The 15,533-nt window shown below is 33.1% G+C and overlaps 1 protein-coding gene across 1 annotated transcript in view; it reads right to left on the reverse strand.

Moving 5' to 3' along the window:
- LRRIQ1 (leucine rich repeats and IQ motif containing 1) overlaps positions 1-15,533 on the reverse strand; it is a 116,088-nt gene that overhangs the window by 162 nt on the left and 100,393 nt on the right. Inside the window, exon 26 of the mRNA XM_054219113.1 lies at positions 13,750-13,870. Coding sequence (XP_054075088.1) covers positions 13,750-13,870 — 121 coding nt within the window. The remainder of the gene's footprint in view (positions 1-13,749; positions 13,871-15,533) is intronic.

Below are 15,533 nucleotides of genomic sequence, written 5' to 3' on the forward strand. Positions count from 1 at the left end.
GAATTAACAAACAAACAAACAAAACTCCCTAAATTTCTCTGCATCGTATTCTTTTAAAAATAACAGTATACATTAATATCTCTAATTCGATAGCATACAACTTTTACAATTATGTATTGCTCACTGTTTTAAAAGTAATATGAGTATTTTCACAAGGTAGTACTTTTTAAAAAACAAACTCCTTGTCAAAATATACAGTAAAATTACTACACAAAATTATATTTTTAAATGTGCTACTACCTGTCCATTTTGAACATATTTTAAACACATATAGATATGCAGTGCTTTTGACACAGAAATTAGTAATGTCATTCATCCTTGAAGTGGATGGAGAACTAGTTCAGAAGATATATCTAATTAACAAGTTACTGTTTCTTCACATTAGGCCAAATAAGAGAGAGATTTTTTTAAAAAAAGCAGGGAATACTTAAACTTTGATGACAAACTGCGACACAGAAAGTTTAAGTACACATAGAAAGACATGAAATAATCCCTTTTATTGTCATGCATGCAGACACTTAAGTAATTAAGACAATAGTTTCTACAAAATACTTAAGACAAGTACTTAAATAAAATAACCAGTAGACCTGACCAAAGGTATGATCTTTATTTTACACAAACCGACACTTTACAGGTGGAAATATCTTTCTTAGACATCTACAAGGAAGAAAACATTTGTGCGAGACAGTTCAAACTTTGCAAGAGAATGATATGATGTTCACAGTACAGCAGGCTTTATATATATATTTATATATATATTAAATTAGCATGCTACCTTACCAAATAAAAATTGTACAAACATCTTTTTTCTATCTATCAAAGGAAAAGGTGACTACATATATATTTTTGATATTTTAACTTTTTAGTACTTTTAATAGCAAAATTAAATTTCTCACAATAAATAGTCCCAAAAAATTAAAAAACCCCAAACTTAAATCGTATCGATGAATATAAGTCTGTCTACTAATACATGCAACATAGCTATGAATTTCAGACAGCAACAACTTCTTTGTTTTTTCATGGATGCTTTCCTGTAGTCTGCTAGATCTAAATGTCAGGAAGTTTTCCCAGCCTACAGTTCCCTATTTTATTGAGTTTTAAATTATTGCAAATGTATCTTACTAAACAATTCTCTCTTTTTGCAGTCAAGAGCTTTCAAGTATTTTTGACACCATCTCTGTTTTCTTGTGGCTCAACAGATACAGCCAATTGTTTTTGTTTTCTTTTAAATATATAACTTACTCTAGGTCAACCTGATAAAGGTTTAAAATACTAATGTTTTGCCTTTAGAGGATTCCCAGTTTCCTTGCCTTTGGATCCTTTTATTTAACACTTCAAATGGTAGTAGATATCTCTAGTGCAGAATGGCTTTTGTTAAAGAGCAAAGAATAAAGTTATTTAATCAGGCAGTAAACTTTCCATTAATTCTTTTGACTGGGAACCATAATGTATTCACTTGAAGGCTGAAACCCTCAAATTAGTAAATTAAGTGGTTAATTAGCGAAACTTCAAAATAGATCTAACATGGTAATAATATTTTTAAAATTGCATTCCTTCTTTAATTTAAAAAGATGTTTTCTGAAGTTGCAAACATTGTTAAACAACAAAAAGATTTAAGACTGTAATGTGTTTAATGTGTTCTTTGTTAAAAAAAAGGAAATAGCTATTGCATGTTTAGACTGGAAAACAAGTTTGGGGCCAATTTATGCTTGAGCCTGACTTTCCTATGCGCTCATCTTCAAGGCTGCAACAATGCTAAAGGTAAACTAGACGTACCAGCTATGTATTTCTGTATTTTGACAAAACAAATATTTTTATTATGTTATTTTTAAAACAGAATAAATACAAATGCCAGAACAAAGCCACCAATAATGAACTTGAAAATTGGTTTAAAAGTGATAAAGTCAGTGTAGCAAAAGAGGAAGTCAACCACAACCCAATTGCCTAATTTGGATTATTTCTGGACTAACAACCTCACTTGTTTATGAACCTGTCTGTACTGATAACTATTATTTTCATGATGGACTTCAGAAATCTGTAAATGTAGGTTTTCTGGCTTTCCACTTATAATTGTATGTACTTCATTGGAAGGAATCATATTGCCCTTCCAATACTATGAAACGTATATCATTATTCCATAAAAAAATCCCCAAAGACTTGCTGTAATTTGCTACAAGAAACTTGTGAAAAGTCTTCATAAATTACTAATATATCCTTTTATTTTGGCAGAATAACAGCCACATCCGTCATAGCATGAATTGCGCTTGTCTAAACTTCAGAGTCAAAAGTTCAAAAATTTATTGTTTTCTATTTTTAATTGTAACTGATTTATACATTGTTTAGAGGGTAGCATAGTCAAATATTTTGTGAGTAAAATGTAATAACTTATTAATCTTGAGTGCATATAAGCTGTCTGGCAAAACAGCGTTTTGGATGTTTGTAAGAATCACCGCTCAGGATTTGTAGACCCTCAGTAATAGAGCAGGATAACTTTCTTAGCCCAAAGGTATTTTCACAAAATCCCAGATACTCTAAAGGTGTAAAACTTCTGCTCCCTTGAAAGCAAGTTTAACAACTCAGAGGCTATCCCAAAGTCTGATAGTCACAGCTCTCTTTTTCTTTATCTAGTCTGAAGTGCTGGTTAGACTTCCTAGGGCTTGCTTTGAACTTTATTACATAGTACTATATAGACAAACTGAATCAAAGCATAGACTACTCTCTATTCTTTCTTTCCAAACTTCACACAGTTCTCATCACTTTCAGCCAAATAAAATAAAACCATTGTAGGGAATGATCAACTAATTTAGAATGAAATAGCAACAAGACAGGTTTATTGTAAATCACTGCAAATCCCTTCCTTTGCATTTCCTATGCTCCCATCTTTGAAATGGGTATAATTATGCTTGCTCTTCTGATAAAGCACTTTTGATATCTACTAAATAGTACTAACAGACGGGTATTATTATCAGCATTGGTCTAACTGGAGTGATGAAAGGCAGAATTGGCATGGAGATCCAACAGCCTATTCCCTGAAGAAGAATTCTCAAACACAGATATAAGTCAGATCAGTATATAAGCATAGTGAAGTTTGGTTAATCCTATTCGTATTATACCTAATTCTCAGACATTATACTTACAGACTGCTAGTGGCTTAAATGTTAATTGTGATTGAAAAAAAAGTGACATAAAGCAAAGAAACATCTCATTTACAATTAAGGTATTAGTCAAATATGAGAAATATTATTATTGCAGTTCTTTCTGGTGGAGTTCAATGCAAGAACAAACAGAAAGAAAAATGAAAATATAGGAATGGAATGCATTGCAAATATAGGACTTCTATGATTTATCATACATGTGCCCACAAATGACTATACTTATTTTTAATTCATGTCTTTTGCCATTTCAGTGAAAATCTACATATGAACACTCTTGGGGTGTAAGAGCAGCTTTGCATGTAAGTATAAAGTAAGCATCTAGGTAGAGTCTTGCAAGAACTAAAAATATTACATGCAAATTAAAACTAAAACTCACTTATTTTGTTGTCAATACCTGTGTTTACAACAAGTTTTCTGATTCTACCTTATTCAAACAGGCAATTCTTTCCTTCAGAAATATTCAATAAAGATAGCTCCATTACCAAATGGTTAGAATTTTGTCTAGATCAAGGGGATGAGGGAAGACGAGAGTCTTGTAAGGGATGACAAGGGATGACACTTTGAATTAAGAGACTGAACCTAGAAATGTTCCTTAAAAATACAGCCTTGTTTTTCTAAACAAACAACCAAACAACAAACATATAAAAATGAATGGGTAACTGAATCCTTATTATACCTGTTTCACTTATACTTGTTGTCTTTACTTATATTTATTGTGCTTTACTTTTACTTGGACATAAACACATTTATACCTGCTCAGGGGAAGTTGTGCGATTTCATCACTTCATGAATTTTTTTTATTTTATGAAAAGGGGAGAAAATAATAAAAAGTGTGAAGGATACTTAGTTCAATGTACATAAAAATAAAGCAAAGATTCACCAAAAAGCAATGATTGATAGCAAATGAAAACATTTTGCATTTTAAAAAGTGTTCTGCCAAGCGTGCACCTGAAGTGCTGCAAGGTATTTAGGTATTATGAAAATATTAAAAACCTCTGAGATCCTTTAACTGTTCTTCAGGGTGTACTTTATTTGAAACTCTTACTTTACACCTCAGTAGTGTTTTTTGAGAGAGCTTATAGCTTTCTCTTACAGCATTACTAATGTCGTGAACAGTTTTTACTTCGAGCTCGGATTTGCAATAACTCCATTTTTCCTTAAACTGCAACGTGTCTTGCAAATGAATGGCTCACATATTAGCATAGACGACTGAATAAAATTATTATTATTATAACTTTTTTGGTTGGTAAAATAAAAGGTGACATTCAAAGTAACATTTTGCTATAAATATAGAGAGATCTGTAAGGCATATCTTTCACTGGTATGCATATATACACACATAGGTATGCACATGTGTATTTGTGATTCATAAATAATTGTAAGCATGATCTTAATACTTTCTTTTCACGTTACGTTCCATGGGCATATTTGTAGCAAGCCTTACCCAAAGGCAACAACAGAAAGATTCACATTGTTTCAAGCCCATATATAAGTACCTTTACAAATATAAATTAGAACTATTACATTGGTTTTACTCTATAAAGTACCGATATTTTTCACAACCATAATAATAACAAGAATCATTTTTACCATTACTGGTACTAGAATTAAATAGAACCTGGCAAGTGTACTAAGTATAATCTAACATGATGTACAGTTATTCTAATACCCACTCATATGGGAACAAAATCTTAGCCAAGAAAAGCAATTTGACTTCTCCTATCCCAAACTAGGCTTTGGAAGACAGGCTGTAACAGTTATTTACTGTACTTTCCTTTAATTGTGATATTTGACTATACGAATCTCCAGTATAGTCTGAGAGCTTTTCAGGTGCCTGTATATATCAAATAACCATTTCTTTGGAGCATGTGCTGAAAGCTTGTCTTGGGTTAAGTTAACATGCTTCTATTTCTAAGCAGTCACTTTTCTGTTGTTTAATCTGTTTTCTGCTATTGATTTGTTCTGGTCTTTTTTGGTTAAAGCCTGGGTCTTTTAACAAATGTCAAGGTTTACATATCCTCTGTTTTGATAAGTAATGCAATATGTAAAATGCTTTGAATGAAATTCTTGGTGTCCGAGAAGAAAAGCTTTGTTAAACAGGTTATGATAGAAATTCTATGATGTATAGTAGACGTCATAGGGCATTTATCGATCCACCTAACATTGTGTGTCTGGAGATATAATTTATTTCAAAGTCCTTACCATATTGTATTACTTAAGAGCAAATACAGCATAAGAAGGCATGGAGAAAAAACTTCAACATTTTAATGAAAGTGACCAGAACGAATCCTTAGCAGCAAAGCGTTTACATCAATTTAAGCTCTGGAAAGAAGCGAGGTTCAGCAGATCTGTGAAAATGGTAAACGCTACAATCTCAGAAAAGTTACTTTTTAGTATTGTTACTTATGGCAATAGTGAAGTGGGATCAAAATTTTCTTTTAGTTGCATTGTTTACATCAAAACAAAAACATATTTACTGTATTGCAATTTTACATTAATTCTTTCTGTTTCACACTTATATTTGAATAGCATTGAGAAGCCTCAGGAGTGCCTTATACGAAATCCCACATGATATGTGAAGATATAGCTCCTTTACATATGGAGATCTGAAGATAAAACATAGTCATGATTAATTACTTTTTTTTGTAAGCAAATAATGATTTTTTTTCTGTAAATCTCCTTGATTTCAAGTTGGTAGGACTAGAGACTAATCTTAAAATTTTATAGAAACACTGAGATTAAATATCTTTGTTTATCAAACATTCATGCTGTTCCAACCAGATCATGTTGACAATTACATACTTGGATAATCTGAACTCTAAAATGTGACTCAGTCAAATGAAAGAATTCAGACAGATAAGCATTTATCAAGACTAAATTATAAACATTTATTAATTGTCATTCTACACACTTAAAATAAACAACATAATAAACATAACGCTCCAAATGTGTTCCTGTAATATATAACACTTTCCTAACTACAAACTGGACTTTTAGCACCATTGGTTATTAAAGCCCAATATTTATTTTATTTTTAAGCTCCTTATCTATTTCCCCAATTTTGACCACTTAGGATGAAATTTTACATACTAAGTATCTGCCTTTGGCCAAAGTTTTACGAAAGGTCGGTCACTTCTAAGAAAATATGTGAAATATTTATGTTGCCCTTTGCAGAGGGGACTTGAAGTCCGCCAAGTAACAGAGCCCTTGCTTTTAGGATCTGTCCAAATTTGGATCAAGTATATACAAATTGAAGTTTCTACATGATCAGAGGAGATGTTCTTGATTTTTTTGGCTATATTCCCTAAAATATCAGTCAGCATGGAAATGTGCTTTACCATGATGTTACATGGAGTTAAAAAAGACTATTCCTAAAAATAATGTTGAAGATCACGCTAGGTCAGGGAACTTAAAAGCCTGCTTGCTTCATGCTCTCTGTGGCAGATGGAGCCTAGCTACAGGAACCATGGAAAGGATAAGAACCAAAGCTCCTACTTGAAGGAGACTGAGAGACGAGGCAGAGGGTTGGAATTAAAACCTGAGAGAGAAATGAGACTGACTTGGAGTTAAGGTGAGAGAAACAAAGGCTAACTTGGCAAACAATACCCTGGCATAGCTGGCACAAGAGACTAGAATGACTTGACAAATAGACTAACACTGAGCACAGAGAGAAAACACAGGGAAGAAAAAAGTTGTGAACTGGCAACAGGGAACTGAGTAAGAATAAGGAAGATGGATTAAGGGGCACTAGACTGGCTATAACTCTCAGAATTTACATAATTAAAAGAAGTGAAAATACAGGTGATGATAAAAAAGGATACAGGAATAAGTAGATTAAGAGTCTAGACTCAAGATCTGCCCAAACAGTAGACTAAATCTGGCCAAATTTGGAGGAGATTTAAACTAGGAGATGATGAGTCTGAGGAATACTGGCAAGGAATAGCTGTATAGAGAGAGAGAGGAAAAAGGTAATCAGACAAGGATCTGTGGAAACAAACACAAAACTCAATGGCCACTGTGGAAAGGAAGCCTAAGAGCGGATGGAAAAGGAAGCTTATCCTGGAATAAGAAGTTGGAGGAGCAGAAACTAGAATTGTTCATAGTAAAGGAAAGGGTGAGGAAACACAAGTGTGGAAAAGTCAAGAACGAAAAAGAGACAAATTAGAAGGAAAAAAACATGGAAAGATCCATAGACACATCTTTGCCATCCAGTGCAACAATTTCTAGTAGCCCAACATTCATTACTGGGTCTTTCTCTGCAATGACTTGAAAAATATTTTTGAAGCTACTTGACAAATACCCCACAGCAATGGAAAGCTAAATTTGTTATTATTTACTCATATCATATGACAGAAATCCTTGTAGTTGGTCTAATGGTTCCAAGGTTTCAAGTGGGTATCTAATTTACATGTAAGTCAATGTCTCAGAATGGATTTTGTCTTTTTTTTTTTAACCTGGTTTCTCTTAAAAAAAAAAACGGTTAAGAAAAAATAAATTAGTGAATTTAAAAAATTCTGAAAGAATGAGAGTTAGACCTACATTGTCACCAATTATCTTTATTTTGTGAACTAATTATTCAACCATTTGACACATCCCTTGGTTTTGTCACCATACTGCAAATACTTTGTTGTTTGCATGGCTGTACCTGTGTATCTGTAACACAGATCTGTAACACTACTCCTTTGTTGACATCGCAGCTTCCAAATAGTTTATCCAGTTCACAAATGCGGAGGAGGCCCCTTCCTAACAGTTAAACATAATGATGCTGTCATCCTTTCATCAGGAGATACATAAACATTATACAGGGATGGTATATATCATGATTATTATTTCTGCAGATAGGAGAATGTGTGTATATAGATTCAAAATGACATTCCCAAAATCAACTAACAGGCTAGTGACAGAACTGGGAAAAAACAGCCAAAACTCTTGAATCTGTAGTCAAATACTTTCTCTCATGTGGATAAAATGTATCCTATCAGCACCATCCATTTACCATACACAGAAAAGTAGGTTTTAGTATCTAAGTCTGCATATGAACAAGTTCCATTATGCTGTGTATTTTCACATATAGGACACCAAGTAAAGTTCAGTATACTGAAGAATGTTTAAAATAGAATGAAGAGTACTGTATTGATTTATTAATTTCTAAGACAGTGATTTTTCTTACTGATTATTTAAAAGAAGGCATCAATGTCAGACAAAAAATTTGGATATGACACAATATTAAGATTATGAGCTTTATCTACAAGCACCATAAGTTCTCAGGATATGAGTGAACTCTTGTTTGGAAGTTATTAAAGAACTTCAAATTCAAATAGATTTCCGTCACTGCTAAATTATCCCACCTCTCTGCACATTTCTTTGCCTAGGTATCATTCTATTCTAAGATGTCTTTCTAAGATGGGTTTCCAGACAGAGGATTTTGCATTCTTTCAGCCTATAACATAGGTTTAATTATTTTCTAACTAATGTTGTCCTCTGACCATGTAAATATATGCTACACTTTAATGTCTGGTTAACTGACAGCTTTTTTTCTGTGGCATATTTTGTATTCTGGTGAGGTCTACAGAGGTATCTGCATGGAAAAAATATGTTGAAAGGATGTTCAAAACAATATTCATGCTTTTCTACTAGGTATCAAAGTCTGGTAAATTTTAACTACTTCAGAACTGTAGATCCCTTTCTCAACCATTTTATGCCTTCATTTTCTGAGCACAAAAATATTAATAGTATGGAATCATCTCACTATCTTTTATTGGACAAAATACTTGCCCACTAACATTCATGTGGTTATATAACCAGATGTGACTCACAGAAGAGACAGCTTTATTTCTAAAATTTTGGCAGCAGTTGTGATTTCTAAGGTAACTTGGGTTCAGCGTTTTGCTGATGATAATAAGTAATTTTTACCACAAATATTCTCTATAGGTTTACAGCATTTCTACACATTTCTAAGGAGAAAGCATAAATTTTACCATTAGCTTCTAGGAAGTCTACTAAGCAGGTAAGTACCAAGAAACTGAAAGGACTACTAAATAAGTACCTCCACACTTGATGCCGTGTTTCTAAGATTTTTCTTACTCAGTTTCTATAACATGGAAAACTTCTAGTTCAGGCTGCATAAGCCAGAAAAAAAAAAAAAAAGAAAGAAAGAAGGGAAGAAAAAACACCACCAGAAATCCCTCGGTAAAATATGAGTACAGGCATGAAGAGAGAGCTTAAAAATGAGATGTTTACTGCACACAGGGAGTTTACAAATCCTAAATGAAAGACAGCAGCTATGGAACTAGAATATATAGACAATACTAATGCTAAGGAGAGAGGAGCAGGAAAGCAGGAACTTCTTAAAGAAGTGAAGCGGTACCATACACTGCTTAAAACAAAGTTGAAGTCTTTCTAACAACTCTCTTTATCAAAAGAAAGGAAGGCAAAAAAAAATCAAGGTGGGGGTTCTGTCAAGAGGAAAAATGAGAATTGAGAGATGTAAAAAGGAAAGTGAAAAAAAGATACTGTGTTTGGGTTGTTTTTCTTTGAGTTTGAAGTCTTTCCACTGTGAGAAAGGCATTATTAAACTTTATTAATTTAATTTCACTGACTGACAGAATGGTGAAGTTTGAATTTATCCAAGAAATGAAATGACTAAATGTTTTGTAGTGGAAATAGTATTTATGGGCCATTTTTTGAACTTGGGGGTGATTAAGGAATGACAAGATTCAGGTCCAATTTTTGTTTTTGTTTTTTTGTTTGGTTTTTTTTTTTCCCCCTGGAAAGCAGTGTTTTAGTGATATCAGAAGCTCCCTAAAAGACTAGAATTCTGTGAAGAAGAGACTTAAGAATTCTGTGCAGTATTTTAAACAACAATTAAAAGCACAGCTCCCATTGCATTCCTTTCAAATTCTGGTAGTTCCAAACCTCTGTCAAAAGATCGTAGTTCACAACACAAGTACAATGAAAATAAAGTTTAAGATTTGCAGAGAAAAGAAAACCACAAAATGGTGATGATAGGTAGACAATGAAAATATATAGGAGACTCATCTAAAGGCCCAACGTTGATTGGCCAGAACCAGATTAGGATGATAGAATGGAGTTGATGACTGGCATAGCCTACTCACAAACTGGACATTAGTATAAAAAAATTCATCCTGCCTAGCTATTTATAAAAAAATATAATTACTTAACTTTCAATTCTTGCAAAATATTTCTGTGTCCATCCTTCAACTTAGTGCTGACTACATTACCAGTGTTCAGGAGAGTATTAAAAAAAATATAAACAGCAACTCACACCGATATTTATGGAGTTAATAAAAATACCAATGAACATAGGACTGATATTTGAATCTTGCATAACTCTGACTGTAAGCCACTAACCATCACGGCTCATGTGTCTGTACTACAGAGAAATTATACATCAAGGAAAAAGAACTTTTTTTTCCTGTCCTTTTTTACAAAAGCAAGGTAAGTTTATGAGAAACTGAAAGGTAGGAAATACAATCAGCAAAAGGTCATTCCAACACACCTATTTTTGCAACTTACTGGTATAAGGTACCACAGAGATTAAGATTTTAGCAGTGATCAGACAAGAATGGACAAAAGAACAAAAAACAACCCACCCCAAAAAACCTGAAGAAACAGAAAAGAAAGATTAGTTGCCAGGGGCATAAAAAATTACTATGATTTCTGGAAGGAATATAAACTAGTATGTTTGAGAACTTAACATACTGGCCTTCAACAGAGGCAAGGTCCAAAATTAGATAGGTAACTAATGAGTCTAACTGAACAACTGCTACTCTTTCTTTAAGTTATACATATATTTTATCTTTTTTTTTTTTTTATACTGTGTGAATTTAACCCACTGTCAATTTTCCCTTTGAACATATAACGTGGAACCACATCAAATACCTTAAATACACAAATACCTTCCTTAAACTGAGATACATGACGTCCACAGCATTTCCTTTATTCCTTAATTCATTTTGTTTCATCAAGGAACACAATTAAGTTAGTTTAGGATTAATCTACCCCATCCAGGTTTTTCAGAAAAAAATAGTAAATTTGGGTGATAAAAATAATTTATCCTGCATTTTTAGACCTCACTTTTCAGCCCAAAGGACCTCAAAAATTTATTGACAGAATTACTGAATTACAATTTATACATAAGAAACATATATGATATCCCCAACTAATAGCTCTGATATATACTAATACCTTTCAGTTTGCTGAAGACTTCCTACCAATAATTAAAAAGAATTCTGAGCAACTACCAGGATCATGGATGCAAAGTGAACTTAATAACATTTAATTAATTAAAACTTATCAAATGATTGAGGTTGAATTCTCCTAAAAAAATGACTCAAGAACTTGATTTAACAATTAATTCAAATGGGAGCACCTCTAAGATCACAGCATTTTTTCTAAGCTCTTCTCTAATACACGTGCAGACTAAGTCAAAGGGAATACACCTCCTAAATCCCTAAAATGGTTTCAAAGCTTCTTCATTAAATATTTCAGAAAGCAAAACCAAGAGATACAATACATCAGGAAAGTATTTATTTATAATGAATACATTATAAATAAAGGCAAATTTCTAATGTTTTCAGATTAAGGGTACCACAGGGTTAATAATTTATTTTTGATCATTGAAAAGCAGCAGTATTTGGCAAACAGAACTAGTATAATAAACATATTTATATACTGCATATAAATTGTACAAATATAATAGTAATGTCTAGTTTATATATAATATGCATTATAATTAATGTATCATTGCTGTGTAATTTCTCACATCCATGATGAAAAAACTTACACAGATGCACGTACAGAAATGTATATGTAGAAAGATGTAAGACCTGGGCCTTTTTTCCCTTAGTGCCTGGACTACTGAAAGGAGAATGAATATGTAATTGTGCTGTAGTAGATGTGTATTTTATGAAAATACATATGTATTTTCATAAATACATCTCTCTGTCTCTCACACTGATCACTCTGCCAGTTGTTCTTTCCTGGTTCTTTCCTAGTTTCTTCTTTCTGGAGGTATAATACAATGATACTTTTTTTCTTTACTGTTCCCAAGCTCCTAACATAGGCAAGTTCTACATGCCTATCTTTGTCAAAAGAGCTTATTCTTATTTATTTTTCTGGATGGAGGTATAGTGTAGGTTGTAACAGCAGTTATTCATTAATATGAATATAGTGTATACCATTTAACTCAATTATGCAAGATATGCATACATTCTACTCTGAATATATGAATATAATGATAATTTTGCCATTGACATCAGTAGCTTAGACTTGTCTCACCTAGACTAAGGATCTTATCAGTTAGGAATCTCACCTAATTTAAATGGTAGGGCCTCATCACTAGCCAATGGAGAGAAAAAGGAAAACTCAGGACATAATTCATTCTTTTCTAAGATGGCAGGCAGGCAGAAAGAATCATATTCTTTCTCCAAGGATGCAATTAACATAGGCTAGGATGATAAATTCTATCTAATCTAATTTTAGGAATGTAAATCCAGTGAGTAACCACGGACAAATTGTAGTCACTGTTTTTTTTTGCCTGTGGTGGACTAATATAACTTAAATAAATCTTTATTCCAAAGCCTTTACAGAGTATGTCAGAAAAATAGATATATGAAGTTTTTTTATACATTTTCCTTGAATTGTAATTTGTTTTTCATTGAAAGTCAAAAGTCAGAGCACATATGAAAATATAATAAAAAAAGCAAATTCAGCAATTACATATAATGTATGAAATAACCTGATTTCTATTTTGACATAAAGCATTTCAAGAAACTTCACTACTTAAACATTTTTTTTGGAATTTCAATAATTTTGCCAAAGTTATTTAATACTGCTTATATTTTCTCTAACATACAGTTTTGGGGTTTGGAGGTTTTTTTGTTTGAAAAAGACATTGTACACAAATGACGAAATATAGTATATCATAATTAGAAATATGATAACATTTTCTTCATTTATATTACACAAAATAAAACACAAAACATAACATTTTACCATTTTATGACTCTCAAGTATTATTTTTTTCATTTTTTCTATATATAGATTCTTTTGTTTATTTGTATGATATTAGAGTGGTAAAAATGTAAGGCTTTAAAAGTATCCTCTGCCATTGAGCTATACTAAGTTCATTAGGATGCATATACTACAGCATAATTGGTAATCAACGTGACAGAAATCTGTCGCTTGACAAGGATATGTGTTCCGGCATTCAGTTAACAAAACATATATTTTACAAACTTCTTTTGGAAAACAAAAGAGGAGAACATCAAAAAAGACACTCTGTTTTACAATTTAGAGGAAAGAAAAAGAAAATCTTTTAAGAACTCGATCATCAGAAGACCTAGCATACGCCTAAGGGAACTTTCCCTGGGTTAAAATCACAAGAGGAAAGTCTATTGATATTAATGATGCACTTTCTAACAGAACTGTAGAAAGCCTATGAAAAGGTTTAAGGTAAGAAAGAAACAAAAAGATAAGCAGCGTGTGTTATTAGGGATTCCAAGCATGCTCAGTTCCACGTAGCATTTTAAAGTGATCTTTAAAACTGATATTGAAAAAACCCATAACTTACTTGAAGATCTTGCTGAGTGTCTGTGTGGCTGCTTATTTTTTTCTCTGTTCTCAGTCAAAGCACTTCCACTGGCCATGGAAACAAGGTCTAAATCCGTGTCTTCTCTGCTTACAGAGCTTGCCTGGAAGCAGTGGGAGAGAATGTACACAATCATGAAACAAAATATAACATTTTCTGAATGCAGCTCACATTACCCCAAATAAACAAACAGGGTCTGTCAAACAACCTTCTTCAAAATGATACCACAATCCTTTATTGTTGCCTAGGCTGAACAAATGCACTATGTCAAAGCATTTTTGTAAATAAGAGCCGATCTTAAAATTGTGGTTTGTGATCTGAGTCAGCGCAACAACAAAAGAAAACATTTTAGTACAGTAATTTTGAAGAAAATCAATCTTGCAGATGGCTGATGAAACCTTAAACAGCTTAAGATCATTTACTGACCAGTCTATAATTTAAGTTATAGTTGAATGTCAGAGATGTCATATTGGATTATTTTCTGCAATATTTATGTTTTATCCAGGACACATATCAGTTCAATCAGACAAGGGCCCAGTAAGTAATTTAATCTTTTAGGTTTTTTCTAATTAACCATAACCACCAGACAGCATTTTAATTATACTTTAGGTTAGAATATTATCTTAATTATAAACTTCTAACATTCAGTGGTAGTACATTTTGGCATGAGGCATGTTACCTGCACGTAAATATGGCAAAATAGAAATGAAAATCGTATTTCATTTTTGCAACGGGTCCTTGTTTTGGGAACATGTGGGCAAAGGTTAAAAATACTGACCTGGAAGACATCACACACTGTAAATGCTCAATTGTTAGTTTTGCAGAAATTACTTCACGTTTACTCAACAAGAACTCCCTTCTCCTGAAATGAAAAGCTATTCAACATCAAAAGCAGCCATCTAACAATACCGCTGACTAGATACCGAGGGCCAGCAACAATGACGGGGAAAAATCAGACAGTGCAGAAGGGCCATGTACCAAATCCCCAGTGCAGAGCCCATCAGATGGAAGTATTGAACATAAGGACATAAATTTTTGAGCCTCTGGACCTTCAGAAGTGGAGTCCAGGAGACAGATTAAGTCATTCCTCTATCTGAGCTGAAAAACCCCAAATCCTTTCAGAAGCTAGGTGTCTAACTGAGTGGTTGTCCATTTTTCAAACAACATAAAAGGAAAGACTATGCTAGTGGAAATGTCACCAAACTTTTGCATAATATTGTAGTAGTTAGACCGCTCGATCAGGAATTGAGAGACTGGGTCTCAATTCCTTCCTTGAGGGGTTGAAGCCTGCAGCTCCCTTTTTCTCAGGAAAATGCCGTTACTATAAAGTTGTAGGCTATTCTGGAAGAGACGATCTCCAGACTTCCTGTTCAAACCAGCTCACTGTACCAAGAGCAGCATTGCACCAATGCAGACAGGCTTTGTAGTCCAGTCTAACTCAGAGAACTCAGATGAAATGGAGACCTGTTTCATTTCTTTGTCCTTACCCAGTCACTGTTTAATGTAAAATTCATGAAAAAGTTCATGCATTTTCAAACCAAAAACTCCAAAGCTACAGAGATTTTATGCTCTTCCTTAGTGACTGTGTCCCCTTTGTGTCGGCACAGAAAGTTTATCCCTTGTTTTCTGATGCATGCCTTTTATATATTTAATGACCATGATTTTAAAGTTTTGCTTTGCACAGGTAGCAGGCTGCATTATTGCTGTTAACATCAATATTTTATTTTCTCTTCCATAGAAGTGTGAAGAAACTTTGAAAAGAGCAA

The sequence above is a fragment of the Rissa tridactyla genome, chromosome 1, assembly GCF_028500815.1.
Source record: "Rissa tridactyla isolate bRisTri1 chromosome 1, bRisTri1.patW.cur.20221130, whole genome shotgun sequence".
Classification (NCBI taxonomy): Eukaryota; Metazoa; Chordata; class Aves; order Charadriiformes; family Laridae; genus Rissa; species Rissa tridactyla.